The following is a 23075-nucleotide window of genomic DNA, read 5'->3' as shown; positions in this document are numbered from 1 at the left end:
CTCGATCCCATGAATGTGGCTGTGTGTTCTGGGGTAGCTGTGTGAACAAAGACCTTCGGCTATTAAATACAATGAGAATTTATTGTTTACCGTCTATTTTCCTGTTTGTGTTTCTAGCAACGAGTATTTTCATAAAGGATTCATTTTCCTGTAAGTTTCTCAAACTTAGCAACGTGTATTTGGCAATTCAGTAAAATTTGTGGGAGGAAGGCAGTGTAATGAAGAAGTGAGGCATTAGTGAAGTTCCCAGTTCCTATCTTCTCCGTGCTAATAAAAAGAGAAAATAATTTGGTAGGTGTGTGGCATTCTTAAGGTTTATAGCTGGAATTTGGTTTTGGAAACATGAGGATTATAGTGTGTGTTAAATTTAAACCATTCTCCCTGCACCCCCAGCACCCAAGAGAAGGTTAGAGAAAGAAAACTGAATTTACACCATGCTGAGATTGCACTTTTTGAGGCCGGAGTAACGTGTTATAACAGAAATCCAAGTTGATGAGAACGTTTTAGTCGTGATGCAAAAATGATCTGGAATCTTTGGTATGTGCCAGTGGCAGGAGCTGCGCTCCCTGGAACGCGTGTAAGGCTCTGGCATGCGGGCGTGCTGGGAGTCTGGGCTCAAGGACACGCTGTCAGCCCCCACGGGATTGGGTAGCAGGTTAAATCCGGGGAAAAAGAGAGGGAGAATTTGAGATTTTTCTCGACCATTTTAGTAGTTCTTTGAACTTGCTTGTTTCTGAACATGGCTTAAAGCATTCCAGGGGTCTTAGGATAAATGGAGGTATTTGTGCCATTATGTAGATGAAGGTGTGTATATATGTGTGTATGTGTACACACCTTGTGACTTGTGAGGTGATAGCAAATTGCTGTGATTAGGTATGGGAAGAGCAGGGCTCTGAATGAAGCCCTCAGGAGATAAAATCGCCAAGGGTAGCTGCAAAAATAGTTACCAGATTTATTGCATTGATGGAGAGTGGCCTGACACCCTTGTACTGAGCAGAACCCACCTTGATTGGTTTTGGTTCCCCTGGAGATGCTGCAGTTTAGAACCAGCTGTGATTTCTGTGCACCTGTTCTGCGTGTTCATATCTTCTTGCCACTGATTAGGTTGCTTGAATTCATGTTTTAAAAAATCTTTGTGATCTCTACCTTGCGTTTGACTATGTGCTATACTGATTTTAACATAAGTGCCTAAAATAAAGACTTTATCCATTGTCTGGCATAGCTGTTTATATTTGGGATGGGGAGCTCACTTGCTGTAGTTCTTCATTACCAGTTTGCCAGTGCCTGAGTAACTTGATGACAAATGTAGATCCCTGTTACAGTATCAGTTTCAGGTCTGACAGCTGGTGTATAATGTTTTACTGCACCACATTTCTTTTCCTATACTGATTCTTCCTAGAGGGAATGGTGCCTTCTGAGAGTGAAATTCCAGTCTCTTAGCTGGTCTAAAAATCCTACTGGCTCATCAGCTAAGTATCTGTGATGTTAGATACCTCCACATTTCTGCATTTTTTGAAATCAGCTTTCTGTTAATCTTCAGGAATTCTTAATCCTCAATGATTTTTCATTATTAATGCTGTAATCAGAATGCAGTCAGGGATTGTACAACTGCTTTTTCTTTGTTTATTATTAGCCTAAGTACAGTGTCTACAGGTAGGAGGCTCAACCCACTACTGTTTGTCATAAGAAGCAAATTACTAGTAACAGTGACTTTCCTTAATTTAATCAATTCAAGAAGTGTTCAAAAAAGCCTTAAAGACTAATGTACCTTGACCTGTTCTTAATAATAAACATGTTATAATCTGCTCAATTTAGATGAATATGGGTAGCTCATCTGTTAGTGCAGATCAAGTACTCTTTTGAGATTTCTGTATCACTAATGTATATCCATGAGAAGAGGAACAATCAGAGCATCTCTTCAGCTTCAGATTTAAAGACAAAAGTTGCAACAAGTTGAGGTTCTGATGGAAATAATAATAAATCTTGTTCTGCACCTCCTTGAACAGAGAAGACGCTGAGGGTAAAGCAGCTGGTAGTTGTGCTGAATTTCACAGTACTAACTTCTGAGTATTTAAAACTCTGGTGGACAATGATGACTTTCTGCAGAGCTGTAGCACTGACTTAGATGTTGTTGTGCTCTAGCAGGCTTTGTGAGCTGTGAGGTATCTCTGGCAGCTGTGGGATGGTGAGGGGCAGTCTGCTGGGCTTGATGCAGCAACACCTGGGAACACAGAGCAAGATTAAAGAAAAATCAAACTGTTGACGTTTCATCTGGGATGATGGAAAAAAAAATAGTCAATTCATTAAGGATGAGGGAATTTCCTTAGTGAGCACCGGGAGGAGGATGAGGTGCTGAACAGGTGTTTGGGTCTTGTGGGGTTTCTCTGCAGCATGCACCACTGCTCATGTTCTCACCAGCAGGTTAAACCTCCCCTGAGCACCCAGGCTGTTTTCTGTACCAACCTTGGAGGTATGATTAGGGACTAGAGAGAGAAATGGAAGGAAAAATATGTTTACATGAGAGAGAGTGGGAGTGCCTTTTTCTTTTCTTTCCACACAGGTCTATTACTTTTGGGAATCTTTATAAAAATTGGTGCATGGACGTGTCATCTTCCTCCCCTGGCCCAAGAGTAATATGCCATGGTGTAGGTAGAGGATAATATCAGCTTTACTTATTTTTTAAACCAGATATTGACATGTTAAATGATGATTAAGTGTCTTCCCCTTAGAAACTGGGGAACAAATGCAATCTGTGTGAATCTCTGGGACCTGTGAAGCCTTTAGCTGGGAGAACAACTGGTGTTAATGGGTAGGTGTTTGCCACTGATTAACTGTGGACTGTATTGTTAAGGTGGGTATCTGTGTGGGCTCTGTGCTGCCAAAATGTGACTGAACTGGGTCAGAATGCAAATATTAAAGAATTGAGATTGTGCTGTACTTTCGGTGATAACGCCTGGGTGTTCCAGCTTATTCACACAAACTGAATATGCCTCGATGGAGCTCCCTGGGAGTAAAATGCTGTTGGGTCATGTGTCAGTTATATCATTCAGGTAAAACTGAGCACAACTAAATTTGACTGGGAAAGCTTTTTATCCTTTCCCAAGTCCTGTGCTAATGTGGTCAGAACCCTGCAGGCAAACTCCTGCGTTTGCTGATATTCCGACGTTGTGGCCTCCACTGTCAAAGAAAAGCTGCCGTCAAGCCACATTGAATTTTTCAGATTTATTTATGTACATATATACTATATTTGACCTCGACTCAGTGTAACATTCTTTGCTTCATCAGGATTTCTTTGAATTTTTCTTGCAGTAGGCAAAGTGAGATACATGTCTAGGAAAATGCAGAGGCTGTCAGGGCATGTGGTGGTAAGATGCTTTATATTTATGAAAGATACTGTGAGGAAAAAACCTCCAGAGAATTAGCCTTTCTTGGAGTTTCAGTGTTTTTTATCACTTGGCTTTCTTCCAGTTGAGTTATGAGATGGGTTTTCTTATATTTGAATTACTTGTATATTTTGTTCTCACCTCTTTATTGAAATTCTGTGGGTGAACTGTATATTTGTATCTTTTCCCCAACCCTCAAAACTGCTTGCTGTTAAGGTAATTTTCCCCACTCCTATATGCTAACCAAGCTCATTTCTTGAAATTCAGCTTTACATGTTTTAGGATGCAAGGCTAACTTTTTTCTGTGCCTTTCTGAAATACTTTAAATTTTGAGTTCTAGCTAGAATTATAAATAAAAAATTTACCAGCTAACATGGTAGGGTTTTTTTAAAATTTTCTTCCCAGAAAGCTGAAATCCTATGAATGGTTATTGCTAAAGATTATCACAGTCAAAAAGATTTTGTGTAACAAGACTTGAAGATAAGCTCTGCTTTAATGATGAATTTATTGCTGCTAGTCTGCTCTCAGCTTGTACAATGAATCTACCCAATGTTAAGTGACAAACAGGTTGTTTATGCCAGCTTGGGAAACAGATGAAGTTGGAATAGCGTGGTGTATCCATGGGATGGGCATGCTGTTACAGAGCCAGGGAGAGAGAAGGACAAGCTCTGGTATCTCACAGAGCAGTAATAAAAGTGCATCTGTCTTAAAAAGTCACAGACTTTTTTTCCCTCATGACAAAACCCCACTGATGATTAGTAAAACTTGGAACAGGCTGCCCAGGGAAGTGGTGGAGACACCAGCCCTGCAGGTACTGAAAAGATGTGTAAATATGACATGTAAGGACATGGTTTAGTGGTAGAAGTGGAACTGCTCAGTTAGCAGTTGAACCCAGTGGTCTTAATGGTCTTTTCCAACCTGAACAATTCTGATTTTTCCTTTTTGTGGATTTCTTATCTGTATTTGAATAGACTCTAGACTCCTGCACCTCTAAAGTTTGCTAAGTGGTTATAGAAATTAATTTCTCTAAGTGTAGCAAGGGCAATGAAACTTCAGGTACATGTGACGTGAAGCTTGAAAGTTGGTTTGCTTTCTGCTGCTTGTCTATTTAAGTTTTTTTGCTTGACTGGAATTTTGTCATCTAAAGGATTTGGAAAGTTCACTTGAGCTTCAAGGGTTTAATTAGCTTCATTGGAGCTGTGTGTGCTTGTATCAATAGGGAAATATAAAGAAGCATGACTGTCCCCTTTTTGATTAAATACAAACTTGGCATTAAAAAAAATTCAGTTTGCAGGAATTTCCTTTCCTTTATTTAGCTCACCCTGGTTCTTATTATTGGCTTGTATGTATATATATCTTGACTTTGCTCAGCTTTCTTTGAAGCCCCTTAATAATACTGCTCATACCTGAAAACTGTAGTATCAAAGTCAATAGGTGAAATATTAGGAAACTTCAATTAACAAAGACTTGTAACTTATTAATGAGTAACTCCTGTAACTGGTAGGATTGGGGCTGCTGTCTTTTGACTTCACCCAGGGTGGGAAAAGCATCTGTCCTGCTGGCACCATGCCTTGAGCCTGCCTTTTAACCAACACTTCTGGGTTTGGTGTAGGTTTAAGTGCTGTAGGTTTCCCAGTTCATATGACAAGCTGTTCAGTACTTAAATTTATTTATTATTATCAAAGACCAATACAATTTGTGGAGAGTAATTTTCATTTTTCCATTGCCTGAATGATGTAGCTGAGTATGGGAATGAGCTTTAGAAGGGTTGGGGATTCAGAATTCAAGTTGATGCAGACCACCTTGAGTGCTGGGTGATCCCACTGGATTGTCCTTGCTGTATAAACAGAGCTTTGTTCCTCCTTCAGTCTGTGTTACAAACTCACTTCAGACAGGTAGCAAACCCTAAAAAAGTTTTCCCTTTTAAACCATTTAATCAATAACCTGAGCATTGAGCACAGCATTTTCTCTCTAAATAGAGAACCTTTGTCTTCCCACCCTAAAGAAAGCAACCCCCCCGTACTCTGCATTTAGAGATTTAGGGTTTTTTCCTTCATTGATGGTTTATTATCATTGGAGATAAAAATGTGATACTTGGAGTGGGAGAGACTTCTTTCCTGTAAGGTCCTGAATACCAAAATTACTCAATCAAAAATGGAGCAGTGACTTGACTTTGTGTGTGTGGTTTCTTTTTAGCTGGTGAGTTTCAGGTCTTTGTTTAATATAAATTCCTGTCTATCTCCAATTAGGAGAAGCCTTCATAGGTAGCATACTGTCTTCATTTTCATGAAGCAGTTCAGAAAAGTAGATACATCCTGAAAGATGTACTTAATGCTGTGTGAAAGTGAGGGATGGTGTAATAAAACTTTTTCTCCCCGTGCTGAAAAGTTATGGCGTGGTGGAATTTGGGTGGCGAGTCTTGGGTTCGTTTCCTTGTTACTAATGTGGTTTAAGCACTTGGATTTTGTGAGCACGATGATAGTGACGGGCTCAGCTTTCCTCCTGCATGAGAAACCTCTCGGGCAGCCCTGCAGAGGTGCTGCCCCGTGTGAATGCCTGCTCCTGAATCCCAGGGCGGAATGGGAGATCTCTGCGGAGCTCTTTCCCACAATAACACAATGAGCCACTTTGTCAGCCCGGAGTCAGGTTAGCGGGGAATGGCGACAGCAGCCGAAGTTTGTGTTGCACAAAGGTGTGCTGAGACCTTGTTGGAAATGGGATTTGGTATGCAGGCTTTTCAAGAGCTGCAGATTGATATGGTAGATAGCTTTTTTTTTTCCCCCTGCTTCGTAGTTTAATTAGGGGTAAAAAAAAAATAATCCCCACCTCATTGATTCCAGTAGATTCCCCATTGCACAGGAACTCCAGGAGAGATAACCAAGGTCTTTGTGGTATTATTGCAGAGAGATTACTATTTGAGAGAGCAGAGTGGAAGGGGAGGGTATTTATCGACAAATGCTGTGCTTATCAACCTGTAACCATGATTAATACTTTGGCTATTAAATGGAGGGAGAAAGCAAATAGATGAAGCATACCTGTGCCTTATCTGACTTTCACCTTTGTGCAAGAATGTCTCTTTGCATAGAGGTTCTGCCCATGTCCCTGGGCACGTTCCTGGGCTTGCAGCCCTGATCTGGGGGAGTTCAGTACTTAATGAAAGTATTATGAGAGTGTAAAGATGTACTCTAGTGCAAATGTTTGAAGGATCAGGGCCCAATTTGTAGACAGCTGTAGGTCTGGACTGGAGGGAATTTTTCCTCCTCACACAAATTGCTTCGAGCAAATAGAAGGTTATTCCAAATGTGTTTAAACTTATTGAAGGTCTTGCTGGAGTGTATGAATTTTACTTGCAAATTGCTTTTGTCAGGAGCAGTGCAGAGTACAGAGAACCTGGAAAGGGTGATCATTTAGTTAGGAAGTGTGCATTTTGTCTCTGTTGCCTAGATTGGCTCTCTGCACTTAAGGGACCAATTTGTGTGCTGGGTGTTCCAAATTGGGTGGTCCAAATTGGGTGTCCCAATTCGGGTTATTGGACTGCTGTAATCCTCCTCTCCTTGCCCTGGCAATGGGGCATCACAGCTGGAAGAGCTCTGTGCCTTCCTGCCCTGTGGAGAGGCAGATGTCATCAGAGAATCACAAGAGTGGTTTGGGTTGGAAGGAATCCTGAAGCTTCTCATTCCACCCCTTGCCATGGGCAGGGATGCCTTTCACTATCTCATCTTGCTCCAAGCCCTGTCCAACCCGGCCTTGGACGTTTCCAGGGATTGGGCAACCTGTGCCAGGGTCTCACCACCCTCACAGGGAAGAGTGTCTTCCTAATTATATAGTCTAGGCCTACTCCTGGCTTGTGATCTCCTAGAAAAGCACAGAGATGCTGAGTGTACTTGGGAGTGTGTTGTACAGCTGGCAATTAAACAGCACCCAGAATTCTCTTAACTCAAGTGTCTCTGAGGGTGGACAAGCAGCAACAAATTAGTTTGAAATGTTAATTGCTGCTTGTATTTTTGGAAGCGCATAAAATTATTTCCCTTGAAAAGAGAAAAAAGTTTGAAGTAGTTGCTATTTTAAAGCCAAGTTGTGCCAAAGACAACACCAAAAATATTGGGAAAAAAGTAATTGGCTGCTATTGTGCAAGAAGAGTTAAATTCAGCCTGTGGCTGCTTAGAAGAATTAGTGTGAAATAGTGTGAGAATTGTGTGCTTGTAAACTTCTCTATTTTTGCAGCTACATCCCTCATGAGTCCCTTTATCCGTTGTGATTAATACAGAGGAAGGTGAGGAAAGAAAGGTGTGAGAACAAAGAAGGAAAGGAATATAAATAGCAAAAATGACTAACTTAATTTTCAGATTGAAGGAGCAGCACAGAAAAACCCACATGGTGAGAGTGAGTTGTATACAAGTTGTCTCTGCAGCTTGCTCTTCTGCCAGCAGTGCAGGCTGTAGCTGTGGTGTGTTTGCATGTTTTGGAATTGATTTTTGAGCAGCAGATGAATTTGCTGCTCTAATATTATTTGCAGAAGTGAGAATGCTGTGGAACCATTGGATTAGCTTGTCTGCCTGTAGCTTTCTGCTCAGCCATAGCTAATATAAGCCTAATAAAAATTTTGAAGGTCTGTTTCACCCGTGGTGTATTTTATTCCCTTAAATCTAGTTACACTCGGTTTGCACATGAATGTGATGGCCTTCAGGCACTGCACACCCCAGGCGTGGGTGGTGGTGGGAGGAGGGCAAGCTTGCCTTTCCTACACGAGTTTTCTCAAGGTTTCCCCCTGGAAAACCAAGGGGAAAAACCCTTAGTGGGGTAAGGTTTTCCTTTGGTAAAAGACTCCTTTGTGTGCCAGGTTGCTTTATTCCAGTTATTTCATCAGAGCTATTATCTGCTGCTTAGTTGTACTTGCCTTGTGAAATAAGACACTCCTGCATGATGCAGTTTGACCTGATATCCCCATTCCTGATGCTCATTTCTGGTACATGTTTGAAGTTACTTGGTTATTCCTTTTCTTCCTAAGGTTAAGCTAGGAACCAATTTTTAATAGTTTTTCTGTTTGTGAATGACATTCATTTCCTATGAGGGGTGTGTGGCTGGTTACAGCACAAATTTGTTGCTCTTTAAGATAATGGTGTTTCAAGCCTGGAAAACTTGAGGTCAAATTTTAGGTCTAAATAGATGCAAACTACTGAAAATCTTCCTATCATTACGCTCTGGATTGCTGCCTTGGGAATCTAACCAGTGTGGGGAAAAAACAATGTTAACTTTCCTTGATCCTGTGTAGAATTGAACGCTGCTGATAATTCCATCTTCAGAGATGGAATGTACCATGCACATTGGAATGTGTTGTTGTTTAAAGTAAACTAGAGGGGAATAAACCCACTGATTAATGACAGTGGTTAAGTTTTGAGAGGATGTTTATGCTTTTCAGCTTGCTGGAGATAGGATCCAGCTACTGTGGTCTTTTCTGTGAAATGGCACAGAGAGCAAAAGCAGCAGGCATTTCACTACCTCTTCCTAAAATGCCAGTGGATTGTGTGTATGTATTCCCTCTAATCTGTTTTCTTTTGTCATAAGAGATTTTTAGAATTGCATGTATTTCTTCAAAATTGTTATGAAAAAGCCCGGCTGTTTGGATGCTTCCAAATTAATCTACCGTGTTTGTAATTAAACAGAGAAAGAATGTGTTCAGGTTTCAGTGGCGCTTCAGACGGATGTGATTTAACTAAACTAATGAAGGCACATCAGACAAGACAAATTCCAGACTGTTTGTGCCTTGACCAACCATCTGTGCACATACCTCCAGGTACTGCTCATGTCTCAAGAGGCTTTTCTACATGAACAATTATTACCACTCCTCTTTGAATTGGAGTGGCAAGCCATGGCAGGAGTCTCTTGAAAGCAGCTATATTTACCACTCCGCTTTTCAGTGAAAATTATAATTGTGTTATGTATGTTTTAATTAATCCTGGATTTCAGTGTGTGCTGTACAAAATACAGGAGGGAAATGGGGCAGTGTGTGAGTTCCCTTGTCTCTTTCACATGAATTCCAGTATCAGCAGGAATGTGCAGAAGGAGCACTCCTCATTCAGAGCCTTCCTAGTGGATTGTAGATCCATATTAAATTCTTAGTGTCTCAGAATATGTGAGTACAGATAAAACTATGTGTACATATTCTCCTTGTACATACTAGCAATTTTTTTCCTAGTTATTGTTCTTTCTTATTCAGAAGGTTGTTTGAAATTACTCTGGACAGCCAGCCGTTTCTTCAACTATATAATAACCAGCAGTAACATGATTTGACATGCCAGACTTTGATAGGGTTCTTCAATTGCACATATAAAGTCCTGGAAAATAACAAATAATTTCAGGACTATTTCTCTTTATGGAAGAAGAATAGGATATGCTGCAGGTAGTGGCTTCTGTGAATACCAAATGAATTTTTTAAAAAGTTCTCATTATGTTTTACTGTATATCTTTTCCAAAATGAGTTTTTGTGTAGAAATACTTGGCTCTTCCCTGTTTTCAGGGCATTTGTTTCTAAAGATGTGTTTGACCTCTCAGTGTGCCAGGTGAGACTCCCTCTGACATGAACCTGTGATTCCATACATATTTTTTAACCGTGGCAAAGCCCTTTTAAGCAATTCCTCCTTCCTTTTGTCCAGGTTATAACAACAGAAGCGTTTGAGGGTTGGTGCAGTGCAGTGGATGGGGAACCCTCCTGTGTTCACATCAGCCGTGCAGGCCATGCTGGTGGTTTTGGGCTGGCCATGCTCTCAGGATGTGGTTTGGAGGATGCAGATCAGATTTCACAAATCTTTTTCTTTTTGGGTCCGAGAACTGCCAATTTCTGGACATCCTCACTGCAGAACCTGGTCTGCCAGAGAAAATGTCTGGCTGGGGGGAGAAACAGTTGCCTTGTGACTGCTGGTCAGCAGGGCAGTTATCAACAGACTTTGGCTTTTGATAATACCAGAACTGGCTTTGCCCATGGTTTTAAAGTACTAAGGAAGCTCCTGCTGGGTTGGATTATTTCTCTGACCAGTGCAACAGCCTCTGTGCAAGAGGAGCTCACCCAGCCCATACAGCGTGGTAGAAGAGGGTTCCTATAGTACATGTATTAAAGCAGTGGTGGAAAGGAGTATGTTGGACTGTGTTACTCTATGTGTGTACCATCTGTGTGTGAACTTTGTCATGGGGAAGTGGTAAGGGTTTTTTGGTTTGTTTGTTTTTTGGTTTTTTTTTTGTTTTTTTTTTTTTTTTTTGTTTTTTTTTTTCTGGAAAGAAAATTCTTCCATTTTAAGTTTATATTGTGTGTATTTCAAGCATTTTTTAATCAAGGCTAGGATTGAAGGTGGGGTAGCTTTTTACCCTTTTTGCAGTGTTTTCTATTCAGGCGGAATACCCCTAAATATGCACTGCAGGAGTAAAATGTGTGTTTAGCACTGTATTTTAATTGTATATTAAATAAACCTGGGTATGTGGCTCTACTTAGTATTGAAAACTCTCTGTCCTTGCTGTAGTACAACTTCTGTAATTCCAGATGATTGTGATAAAAAAGCAGAACACTTTGTTCAGGAGCTTTTAATGGTCTGCTGCAGGGAAATAAAAATCAAGTCTCTGCAAAGAGCAGTCACAGGACTCAATATTCACAACTCCTCTTGCTTCTGCCAGGTTCTCTGCATTCGTCTGCCATAGCTGGAAGAGGTTCTTTGGCTTTGTAAAAGACAGAAGGTAGGAAGAAAATCACAGAAAGAAAAATGTTCTTGGCTTCCAACCCTATAAATAAGCACGGGTGAAACCTTCTAGGAAAAGTAGATTTGGGTATCTTGATGTGGTTCATACTGGTTTTGGAATTTCAGGAAAACTGACGTAACCTGTTGGGTCATGTTGTTTGACCATACATGGACACTGGGTTTCAGATAGTTACACTTCATTCTTCTTGTGTTTTAATTTTCTCTCTAGTACCATGTGCAACTAATTTATGTATTACTAATTCACATATTGAATTAATTTAAGGAAATGGAGTCATCTCAGAGATCAGTAGAAGGCTGCAGTACTGAATTGAAAATCAAATTTGCAGCTGTAAGTTGCAGACATCAAAAGATTTGGAGGTATTGTTTGGGGACAGAGACATCAAACTTGGATGGTTGTTTCTTCCTTGCTCTACAGCAAGGTGGGAAGCTGTGATTTCCATATTCCTGGAGGAAGCTAGACAGGGAGATGCAGCCTCTCACTCCATGCTGGCGTTGTTGTGACCTGTCCCAGCCAAACCTAGGGAATGCAGACGCACAGGAAATATCTTTTTAAAATTTAAATATAGTCAGCTTTCTAGACAAAACCCCAAATTTGAGTTAGTACCTGAAAAAAAAGTGCTGTGGGTTAGTATTTGGCAGTTCATATTTTAGCTAAGGAAGAATTCTCATATCCTGGAATGTGACCTGGCTCTTTGAGTCGTGTCTGGTGTTTTTTTCTATTGATGTTCCCAATTTGCAGGAAAAAAAAATTGTATTCCGACGTCACTTTCTTTGTTTTAATCAGCTTTGCATCCCCTGAGGGAGGAGGAGCAGTGGGCTTTAGGAGGAGTGTGAAAGCACAGCTAATAAATCTGTTTCAAGTAGGATGGGTGAACAAATCAGCTCAGAAAGTGTGTGAGGCCTGTGTTTCCAAAGGGGAAATTATGTCTGTCAGTCTCATGGTAGATGTCTTCACTCTGCCTGGAGTACATCTTTGTGAAATTCTGCCAAAAATTCCTGCCAGTGGCTGTGCCTTGTAGCCAGTACTGCTGCTGGTATCACTTCTGGGGGGGTCGTACCAGACCTGACAAATAGAGGCAGCCCTTTTTATTTATGTTTTCTTATTTTTTTATTTTCTCCTTTCAAGTCAGGCATAGACACGGCTGTAGTGACAAACTATTAATGAAGCAAAAGGAATGTAGCTGCAACACTTTAAATAATGACACGTAGCAAATAAATGTCAACATATCCGTTGTTGTGCCTGGAATGGAAATATTACTTGCAAAATATGTCTCTTCAGGCTACAGTATGGGTTATTTTCCTCAAGAAAATAGTATCAGTGTGATGTTTAAACTGTTCAAGCTTGGCTTTTGGATTCGGACTAAATGAACGTGTCATTTGTTTGGGGATTAGGGTTTTGTTTTATATGGGTTTAAAATAGTTTCTATGAATGTTTTGTTCTTTACAAAGGAACTTTAAATGTGAATATATACATTTGCACGCACAACAGCTATAGAAGCATAAATAACTGCATGTATAGCCAGAATAGGTGGAGGTACAGCTGGCTATTAACTAAATCAGTCTGTTTCCTGGAAGCTGTTCATTCATGTGCTCTCTGGTGCTCATTATTGGGCTCTTTCAGTCCTTTCCTTAATCCCAAGCACTTAAGAAATGGCTCAAAACCTCACATATTCTCTTCTTCCTTGGTAAACAAACAGAACCCCCAAAGAGCCCCACTCCTCTTCCTCCACCCCCAAATCCCAACACCTGTGAATATTGTTGTTGGACTTGGATGTTTCTCAAAATTAAAACCTGAAACTGTGAAGTAATGAGAAGCAAAAGCTTTAGGATGTACCATCCTAACAACAACTGTGTCTCAGGGTTCTGGAGAACTCCTGTCCTGTAATTGAGTCTTGGATAAAAGGACGGATTTAATTTAAAGGTGGATGAAATACATTGCCTCTGTTTATGTCTTGGTGAAGTGATGATTAGAAAAGTGGTGTTTTCTCACAGATGAGAACAGTGGAAAGAGCTGTGAGAGTTGAGCTATATTTGGTACTGAGTTCAATTAAAATGCTGGTGTGGCTGGAGGTCACATTGCCAGGTTTGCACATCTTCTGGAAAACAAATGTACTTTCAGTCTTCTGGTTCTGCTTAGATGTGAAGGGGCCTGTTTGATGACAGTGAAAAGATAAGATACACGTGATTCAGTCTGTGTGGGCACTGCCATCACTTCTAAATCACACAGGTGCTTTTCCTCAGGAGCTGGAGGAGCAGCTCATGGTCAGGCTGATGTTTCTGATCATGAGGCTGTGCAGGTGATGGAATTGCAGTGAGCTCTGGAAGAGGTTGATAAAAATCAAGACAGTGTATTTCAACTAAGCTAATCATTCAATAATTTATCTAAAAAAAAAACCAACTTGAAGTCCAACAGTATTTGGGGCCAAGGGGATATAAGATGTCCAGCATCCATGGAATGGGATGCTCTGACTCTGGTGGGACTCAGTCCTTCATCCCCTCTGAAGCAGCTGAGTTAAACTCCTGGTTTATGGCTCTCTAGTTGCGTCCCATGCTCTTTGCCAAAAATTCCCCTTTCTGTACTCCGGAGTACTCTGATCATCTTGTGCCAGGTGATCGCCTATGCTGCCACCTAAGTCACAGCATTATTGTTTTCTAACTTGAGTTTGGGATGTATATGAAATGATTCAGGATGACATTGGGATTCTCTGGCATGAGGTGTACTAAGAAGGCTGCTCACCACTGGACAGATGAGGTTGCTTTGCTTAGGAGTTGTTGTGCAGAAGTCTAGATAAGCTATGTGATGAGATCATCCATGTTATTCACTAGAGCAGTGTTACTGCCCCACAAACCAGCATGATGATACTCTTAACACTGAATTAAGACATGTTTTTACAAGGCAGCTTCTCATGGTTTTACTGATGCTCACGTATCAAATCAGTTAGCTGTGAAAGGAGGAAGGTGTGCTGGAAGTGATGTGTGATTTTTCACAAATCCTTACGTGATGTCATAATTTTCTGTTGCCCTTCCTAGAACGGGGTGTTCAGAACATTGGGGATGTGCTGTCCCTCCTGCTCCAGCAGAAACCTTAAACCTTTTGGGTTGTGATTAAGTGGAAGTCAGGTGTCTGGTCTTTGTTTTGTAGTGGCAGTTCACACTGTTTACAGGGCCCTAGAAAGAAAATAAAGGTGTTTGGCTTTGAAGTGTGGCTGTTGAGTGAAATTGCTGTCACATCTTAACCCGTGTGGATAATTTCAAGAGCTGTGGCAGCAAGCAGGATGGTAATTGAAGAGCAATCTTAAGTGTCTCAAAACCTGCCTATTTCAGCAGTGAAGGCTGAGGTTTATAATTGTGGGAAAGAGTGGAAATCTGGCTAGTTGGTTTTTGGAATTCTTGCATGGAAACTTGACTTTCCGTGCTCTTGATCTAACAGTTAAAACCTCCATTCAGAGCCTTGAGCTCCCGTATGCCTCCTGTTACAAAAGCAGGGCTCCTGCTGAAGTTCCTGAATGGCAGAACGACCTTCTGAAGTGCAGCAGGGTTTCTGCAGGGTCTTTGACTGCTGTTTTCTCTTGCAGGAAGTCCGTTGAGGAAAATTCTCCATGAATGTACGTCACAATGATGATGACCGACCAAATCCCGCTGGAGCTGCCGCCGTTGCTGAACGGGGAGGTGGCCATGATGCCTCACATCGTGAATGGCGATGGATCACAGCAGGTCAGGAACTGGCTGGCTAAAATAAGCTATTTCTGGGTCCACAAGATATTTTCAAGATGGGGAAGATGGTTTTCCGTAGCACTAGGGAGTGCAGAGTGTTTCCTGGGGTGTAGAAATCTGCCTTTATGTGAAAAGACTTTAAAAACGATGATTAAAGTGTACCATTAAATTGAATGTGTTTGTTTGCATGTGTGTTCATTGGAGTAAAACTAGTGGAATTGAAACAGTGGCTATAAATGCTGCATAGGAGGAAGTTAGTCTTATGATTTACTTGTGCTCACTCTTGTCCAGACATCTTACTAGCATTTGTGGTGAGATTTTAAGGTTTTAAACGTGCCGAGATGAGGAAAAAATGGAAGTAAGAAAAGAAATGGAGAATAGCAGTGATATCTACTATTCTTTGCTTACCTCACTATACCTTTCCCAGCAGGCCTGTGTACTACCCTGTGCTTCATTATAAGAAGCAGGTGTGAATTTTGAGTGGGTTTTTGACCAAAGGCAAGTTTACAGTTGCTTTTATTTTTTTTCTGGGAGATACTCTCTAATAAGCTTAATCAGAAGTGGGTGGAATGATCATGAGACTACAGCAATGCCTTCATGTCACGATACAGCCTGGAGGTTCAAGCTGGTGGATTCCCAAATATGTCATCTGGGGTCAAGGGATCTCTTTGGAGAACAACTATCTACCCTGGCAATATTTTTGTGTTGCTCAATTTAGTTCTCCCCTTAACATGAGAAATTTCAGCTAAGTATTGTAATGAAGGTAGAAGCAAGCTGTCCTTCTTGAATCAATATAAGAGGTCATTCTGTTACTTCTCCTTCCCTGGATCATTTGTTCCTCCTTCCAAGCTGTGTTTTGAGTTAGATCAACCTCAAGAGGAAGAATAATTTCTGCTTCCCTGGTGAGCTTCTAAATCTTTTTGGTTATCTGAAATCTCATTATGATGTAGACTTTCATTGTTGTGATTAGTTTTTTGGGGTTTTTGTTAAGTCATTTTTGCCAAGTGTGCTTTGGTTTGAAAAAACAGAAAGGAATGCTTTCAGTGGCTGTATTTACCAAGTCAAATATTAGTACACTTAGATGAAGGAACAATTTTATTCATACTGGAAAGGATAATTGTTCTTTAGGTACACACTTTCTTCCTTGCTGGAAACCACTTACCAGGTCAGACTGTCCTGTCAGTGTGTCCTTCTGTATTCCAGAAAGAATAAGTGAAATCTTCTGAGCCCTCCTTTGAGATGGTGCTCTAAGGACAATCTCTCCATTTCCCCGTCTTTGATGATTCAGCAGCCTGGTTTGGCAGATGCCTCTGTTGCCTTTAAAGTAGTTTCTCAGCTAATGTTTTGCATTAAAAAGAGTTGCAGGTGCACTGGAAGCACATTGCTTTCTGCTTTTGCTGTGTTATGCAAGCACAACTCAGTAGAACAGTTCTGGGCCAGGTCCCTCTTCTGTGTGCTTGCTGGATGATGCTTTTGGATCTCATCTCCTTATTTTATGAAGTACCTGTAGCTGAAATACCAGTTTTCCATGACACTTTTTTGGATTCTAGTCTGGATGTGCCCTCGTCTGTTCCAAACCTTAACTACCTATACGCTTTGTCATTTTCATCCTATTCCTGAAGCTTTAGGTGATGTCTTTGCTTTTTAAAAGTACAGTTCTAAAAATGGAATGAAATTGGAATAAATGCTTTGTTTGATCTTTGCAAGTGAACTATGTTAATTGCTCTTAACCTGGTTTGTTGTAACGTGGAAACAAGTGTTAAGTGTTTGTTGAAAGAGATTTATTTTAGTTACTTGTGAGGTGGGAAGAGGCTTTAGGGTAGATTCACACAGGAATGACTTCCTTAAGAAAGATGGTTTATATGACTCCATAAATAGGTTCTAGCTTTAGGAGGACACACATTTACAGGGTGTAATTACAGTCTCCATTAGAAGCTGGTGGTGAGAAAGCATCATAGCAGAGCTGATGAGGAGTGTGGAGTTTTCCAGGCTGCAGTGGGGCCAGCAGGCAGATCAGTGCCTCGTGCTTTGGGGCTGACAGAATGGAGGTTCTGATGGGCTGCTCTGGGCACACTGGCTGTTGCTCACCCTCCTGTGTTACTGGATTTGTGGAGCCTCAGCTGTGCCAGCACCACAGAGCTGCATTAGGAGCTGTGCCTGGAAATGCTGAGCTCCAGGGAAAAGCCTTTCCTCAAAAGACCCGTTCTTACACACACAGAATAAAGCAGACTGGGGCTGGTGAAACACCTTGGCCTTGCCAGCAGCCAGCTGGAGAGTGATGCAAAAGGCAAATCTGCCAGTGAACAGGCCTGCAGTGTAAGGCAATTGCATGGGAACATTCCCTGTCTTTATCTTCCTGAGAGTAAGGACTGGAGAGCTGCACAAGGCAGGGCAAGCAATGTCTCTGCCTGCTTGACAGTAATCCCTCTCCTCTAGACTACCCAAAATGGCATTTCTAGCACTGACTTTTTTTTTTTTCAGTTTCCCACACTTTATTTCCACTACTGCCGACTGTGTTTAATGCTTTCATGTTGCTTCCAGAGCTGTTTCTGCTTCTAATCCACTTGTAACTCCTTAGGGGATTCAGGGAGCAATAATTAACCTTTTGGTCCAAGAATTTCAATGGTTTCCTGTAGGTACTCCACTGCAAGCTCTAAAAAGCTTGGAGTGTAAAGTGGAGGGGCAGCTAGCTGTGCTATAGCACATCTGTACAGAATGTTGGGCTAATTAGTTGGGGAAGTTTTATTTCAGCTTGGTTCACTCATTGCACCTGCAGAGGTACAGCAGGTTTTCTGCTTGCCTGCTCTTTATAAAGCTGTGTTTACCTACCCTGTGGTTTCACCACTTGGCTTAAGCTCAGGCACTGTACATAGTGCTGTGTGTGCTTGTTCTTGTCTTTTAGGGTCACAGGCTCTAAATGAGGGAGACAAGAGTACAGCTGAATGAGGAACAAGATTTGGTGCTTGCCTGTGCACCTTGCAAACAACTGAAAGCACTTTAGCTGGGTTTTGTACTGAGCCACAGCATCTGAGCTGACTGAATGAACTTTCTGCCAAAATTTAGTTACTTCTTTGTGGTTTCTCAATTTATTAATTTATTTTTACTGCTTCTTTGGTGTGTGTGTTTTAAGGTTGGATAAATTAGGAGGTTCAGGGTCTGCCACTTGTGGGTTTTGCTGTAAAGAGCACTCATGGTAAACTGACTGAATTGCTTCATGCCTCTATTAATACCTCTATTTTTTATCCAGTCAAAAAAAAAAGTTTTTTTTCCAGACACAATTGTTGAAGTATTCATTTTTAAAAGTGAGCTTTATTGTTTAAGATGGAGCATGTCCCCTGATTTTTCTTACTGAAGAGATGCTGGAAGTGTTTAGCCTACCTGCTCTGTGTGACTGAGGGATGTGTTCCTGAGAAGAGTATTGCACACAGAATGCTGTGACTTCCCTGGTCCTTCCTGTGGGATGCACCTGGAAATTTATTGGGGCACAGTCTTTTAAAGTAGATAACATAATGGATACAAGTGATTGTTTTGGTTTTGTGTTTTGTTGTTTATTTTTTTCTCCCAAAAGATGCAATGCATTCCATAAGTTATGTGCCGTAGAAACCATAAATAAAATAAATTTTAATGGTTTAAAGCATTTGTGAGGAACCTGTGGCTGGATCCCAGGTGTTGCCCATGATGTTGTGCTCCCCAGCTGTATGAAGCATGATATATCTCATGGAAGGGAAAATCCATCACACGAGAAAATCCCACTCACTGCTGTGAGAGGCCACAGAGCAGCTGGGTGATGATGGCCTGCCTTGAGTGTGAATTTTCTGCTGTGGGCTCAAACTCTTGCATAAGTAAAGCAGTACTACAGAAAAGAGACAGTAGTGTGTGTCCTTGGTCCTTATCAGGTGGCATTTCTGCCTTTGTATGAGTGTTTCTCCACAGTATTTGTAGTTTTATATCATAGAGTGGTTTGGATTGGAAGGGACATTAAAGCCCATCTCTTCCTACCCCCTGCCATGGGCAGGGACACCTTCCACCAGATCAGGCTACTCCAAGCCCCATCCAGCCTGGCCTTGGACACTTCCACGAATCCAGGGGCAGCCACAGCTTCTCTCTTCCAGGGCCTCCGCACCCTCATAGTAAAGAAATTTCTTCCTAATATCCAATCCAAAACTTCCCAGAGTCAGTTTGTGTGTTTCTGAACCTGAGCTTTGTCTGCATTAGCTTTGTGGGCACTTCTTTAGTCTCTTCCCCTGCTTCCCCTGGCCATGGGAGTTGGATAGTGGGAGCGAGGGAGGCACGAGTGACACGTGCTTGGCTTGTCATGCAGGCTTAGTCTGGACTTACTCTGTGGGATTATAAATATTTATAGTAGCTATGCAACTTAGTAACATTCATCACTCAAGAAACACGACTTTCAATAAAATAGAATGACATTCTTTAATGCAAAATAAGTGCAAAAAGGGCTTTATGGCGATAAGCTTTCTTTGAGGATGCAGCAGGTACGGCTGGGCTTCAGCCCCAAGTGGATTAAACTGCTGAGTTAAACATCCTAGTACTTTTTAGGGAAAAGAAAAATCCTTTGGGATTGTGCTGCTGGCGCCCTGCTCCCAGCTGTCATGTGCTCCAGCTTTTTGGTGGGAGGAGGCCAAAGACTGGAAGTGAGCTGGGGTGACCTTGGACATGAGACCACACCCTGAGATGCTGCCAGCCAGCAGTGAGGGCTCCAAGTGACCCCTCAAGTTCTTCTCCTCTGTTGCCATCTCATAATTATGCATACTTGGGATGCTGAATATTGGAAGAGGCATAGCACAATTAAAGATCATCTGGGTTTGTTTTCATTAAAATATAGATGTTATCTTTACACTTTTTTATTGCTTTCCTCAGATTTTTTAATTAAAAGCTTTAGAAACAAGGCTTCTCCTGAAGATCCCTTGTGTGAAAGGAAAGAGGAAAGCTGTGTTCCAGGCTGCGGAATATGGTTTTGTTGTTTATGAGGACGTGGGGAAAAATAAATCATGGAATTAATTTTATATACTTAGTGTGTATAAACAAAAGAAGTTGCAGTGTGCCTTGACATTCTTTATCCCAGGCAACTGGGACAAGTCAGGGGTGTTGGCTGGAAGGTGCCCTATATATAATACTCAACATGTGCTGGCTTTCATGGTTTGGCCTCATTTCTGCATCTCTTTGGTCAGCGCTGTGCAGTTGTGAGCTCTGGGGGGCTTGTGTGCAGCATGGGGGGACTGGGTGGTGGGATGGATTATGGGGAGCACCCCAGTACTCCAGGTTTGGGAAAGGAGGGGCTGGGGCTGGGTTGCAGCCTCCATAAGGATTGTGCCTGAGGAGCATGGTTGCTGCTCCCAGCTCTGAGGTCACTTTGGTTTCATGTCCTCCCTCTGTGCCCAGCCCTTGCTCCGCTGTTGACCCACGTCAGTCACACCTTGGCTATTCCTGTTTGCTCTTGATATTGCTGCCTTCCCCCAGCAACAGCCTGTAAATGTTTTCTTGGGCTCCAAAGGTGGCAGATTTGAGTGTCTGTCAGTAAGGAGTTATTTCCGTATCTATAACATTCTAACAGAAGCTGCTGTAGATAAGTCCCAGGCTCTGCTCACAGGCTCGTGCTGGGGGGACAAAGCTGAGTGGCTGCTGCTCTACGGGAAACAAATTTGTTACTGGAACAATTTGTTTGTCTTTAAACCCCGTGTGATTAGGCAAGGATGATGTTGCTTCATTTTGACCATCAAAAGCAACAGCTGTGAATGGGAATATCACCTTTTTTTAATATAGAACCTCAAGGAATTATTGTTAAGGGACAACTGCGGGTGTGCTGATGTGGACACTTGTGCTGGTGAGGGACTCCTGGGACAGGAATCTGTGAATCTTCTGATAACTCTGGGGTAGGCACGTGCCTTGGGTAGGAAGAGGAATCTGTCTGTCCTGCTTTAGGGAAAGTTGGGAGCTTTAACATGCACGGGGCATCAGTCTTAGGGTCTGTATTTTGAGAGCTGGACCACGTTCTTCCAAAGTTGTAAAGGTGTGTAAGGACTTCTGATTTATGTTAATCCAATTTATTTTTAAATAACCAGCTTTAGGGCTGTTGGTTAGACACGTAATGCAAATGAGCTGGTGAGATACTTCTGATTCTTGGCCTCTTTGAGTTCTGGTTTCTTGTTGATTGGTTACTTTGGGTTTTTTTTATTAAGCTGGATGACACTGCTTTGCTCTGCACATCTTTTGACCTGCTGCCCATGTCCTGTGGTGGATAATTCATGCCTATTCATAGAAGAAGAGCACTTAAATGCTGTCACTTAAATGTTGATTGTTTGGAGATTAGGGATGGAATGGCTTTGTGCCTTTTTATCTTTTCTGAACCATTTATTGTGCTCTGTGTGCTGGACCAGATCCACCCTGATCAGTGCTCCCTGAAAAATGATTGTTCCAGACAACATAATGGCTTTCATATGTCATTTTCTGATTTCCAGCTTGAGCTTTAAAAATGTTGGTGGAATAATGGGTTTCTGTAGGATTACTGTAATTCAAAAGGTCATCTAGGTAATAATTATCTTATGCATTTGGTTTAAGGAATTCAGAAACACAACATGAATTCAAATTCTCTCTTTGCGGATTGAATGATTGAATTCTGCATGCAGATGTCCCAGAATATAAAGACCAGAGCTAAATTTAGAGAGAGCTCTCACAAAAAAAATGTAGATTAATTTTGGTACAAATTGAAAACTTAATTTATATCTTGATTGAACTTCTGACAAAGCAGTTAGCAGAAGTGTGTTTCAAGTATTTTAGTGAAAGTTTCACAAGCAGCAAGGTGGGATAAATGGTCTCTAGTCCTCAGTGACACTGTCCATTTAAGAAAGGATTTTAAATCACAGGTTTTAAACCTATTGTTTCAGATACCTGAAAATTTATAAAGATGATACAACATACTATGCACTGGACATATTTTGATGCTTCCTGGTCCTTATGTTATCCCATCATCTGCAGGATTCAGCAATGGGAGACTGGGATGATAGTTTTATTATTTTAAAAAAATATTACATTTGTTAACAAGTAGTTTATTACTGGTTCTGGGTGCAACTGTTAACTGTGTGTGTGCCTCCAGGTTTTGCTTAACTGAGATCTGTTATGTGCAAGAAGGAAATATAGATTTTTGAAGACATAATGGATTAACTCCCCAGAACAAAAAAGTTTTGTTCCTGTGAACTTGAAATTCCATTATGGGTTGGTGCTGCATGTTGGAGTTTGTGCACTCTCTGTTCTCATGTGCCAGTGGTCTGAAGATTTATGTCCTTAGCTACCAGCATCTGGCCAAGTTAGACACACCCTCAAGATTTTGGTGTGGAACTCAAAGCCATAATTCTCACCTGTATGCAATTCAGTTACATCTTCATTTCAGCCCTTAAAATGTAGGTAGGTTTCAGATCTCTCTCTGCTCCTGGAGTCTGGGGCCCACAGGTGTAAGATGCCAGTCTGTGCCCTCCCTGCTTCCTCACCCCTTTTAGAAAAGGGATAGCACAGTTACTGTTTCAGGGAGGTTTTAATTTTTGGAGATCACGGTGAAACAAATGTTTGTTTGTTTTTCTTCCTGCAGGTCTTTTTGGTTCAGGTTAATCCAGGTGAAACCTTTACAATAAGGGCTGAGGATGGAACCCTCCAGTGCATCCAAGGTAAGAGGATGTACAAACATGTGGATGAGCGTTGCTTTGCCTTATGGAATACCTGTTCTGTCCTCTCTCTAAAAATGTGATTTGCAGCTCTGATAATGCACTGAAGAGCTGGGGAGTGAGAACTTGCAGACGTGGCTGCTCTCTGTATTCTAGGAGCTCAGTATCTCAGAATGAGTCATGCATTTCTTGGAAGTCCAGGAGGATTTCTCTCTTCTGTTATTTATCAGTCCCATCTTGCAGCCTCTTTGCATCTTTTCTGTGACACCCCCTCCATTTAAGCAGTGGAGGAGTGGGTGGTTCTTGCTTCAAGTTCCATCCCCATGGAAATGATGAATTAATAGTTGTTTGAGATAGACGTTACAGAAGCTTCCCTGAACACCATCCAGGGTTATTTGGTCTTGATGAGCAATAATAACAGCAATTTAAAGCTGCTTGTTGAGATTTATAGCCAACATGCTGTGTGGTAAGAAATTGGTCCATGTGGCAATTAACAGAGGAATAAAGCTGGCTACTCCTTTTATTTGAGAAGAATGCTTTATTCTGGCTTAGTACATGAA

At 41.5% G+C, this 23075-nt stretch overlaps 1 protein-coding gene across 1 annotated transcript in view; it reads left to right on the top strand.

Annotated features, from left to right (window-relative positions):
• Positions 1-23075, top strand: part of FNDC3B (fibronectin type III domain containing 3B) — a 186252-nt gene that overhangs the window by 22445 nt on the left and 140732 nt on the right. Inside the window, exons 2-3 of the mRNA XM_038146346.1 lie at positions 14704-14842; positions 22443-22518. Of these exons, the coding sequence (XP_038002274.1) occupies positions 14732-14842; positions 22443-22518 (187 nt within the window). The 5' untranslated portion in view covers positions 14704-14731. The remainder of the gene's footprint in view (positions 1-14703; positions 14843-22442; positions 22519-23075) is intronic.

Source organism: Motacilla alba, chromosome 9, assembly GCF_015832195.1.
Source record: "Motacilla alba alba isolate MOTALB_02 chromosome 9, Motacilla_alba_V1.0_pri, whole genome shotgun sequence".
In the NCBI taxonomy this organism is placed as follows: Eukaryota; Metazoa; Chordata; class Aves; order Passeriformes; family Motacillidae; genus Motacilla; species Motacilla alba.
This window is presented reverse-complemented; position numbering and strand designations above follow the sequence as displayed.